This window comes from Etheostoma spectabile, chromosome 3 (assembly GCF_008692095.1).
Source record: "Etheostoma spectabile isolate EspeVRDwgs_2016 chromosome 3, UIUC_Espe_1.0, whole genome shotgun sequence".
Lineage (NCBI taxonomy): Eukaryota > Metazoa > Chordata > Actinopteri > Perciformes > Percidae > Etheostoma > Etheostoma spectabile.
The window spans coordinates 29,611,809-29,612,127 of NC_045735.1; the positions used below are offsets into that span (position 1 = coordinate 29,611,809).

Genomic DNA, 319 nt, shown 5'->3' on the forward strand with positions numbered 1-319 from the left:
TTGTGGACTTTGTCACAGTTGGTCTTTATGATGCATCTCTACCTGCAGACAAACAGCTACATCTACATAATAAGTCTGTAATTTGGGCAAAGAACTCACAACAGGTAAGCTACTATGTGATCACTTTAACTTCTAGGTACACTCTATTATTGTATAAGTTAGTAGTTATTGTTATTGTATGATAATGTTTAGTTTTCATGCATGACAAATGAAAAAACTGTTGACAGAGTGAACCCCCATACATTTATTATTCATAGTTCTTTTTTTTCATGCAGGTGCCTTTGTCAGTTTGCAGTGAGAAATGTCCTCCAGGAACTCG

At 35.4% G+C, this 319-nt stretch overlaps 1 protein-coding gene across 1 annotated transcript in view; it reads left to right on the forward strand.

Moving 5' to 3' along the window:
• Positions 1-319, forward strand: part of LOC116686420 (extracellular calcium-sensing receptor-like) — a 3,839-nt gene that overhangs the window by 1,793 nt on the left and 1,727 nt on the right. The window contains 2 exon segments of the mRNA XM_032511428.1: positions 1-104; positions 276-319. The exon segment at positions 1-104 is cut by the window's left edge and continues 124 nt beyond it; the exon segment at positions 276-319 is cut by the window's right edge and continues 80 nt beyond it. Of these exon segments, the coding sequence (XP_032367319.1) occupies positions 1-104; positions 276-319 (148 nt within the window).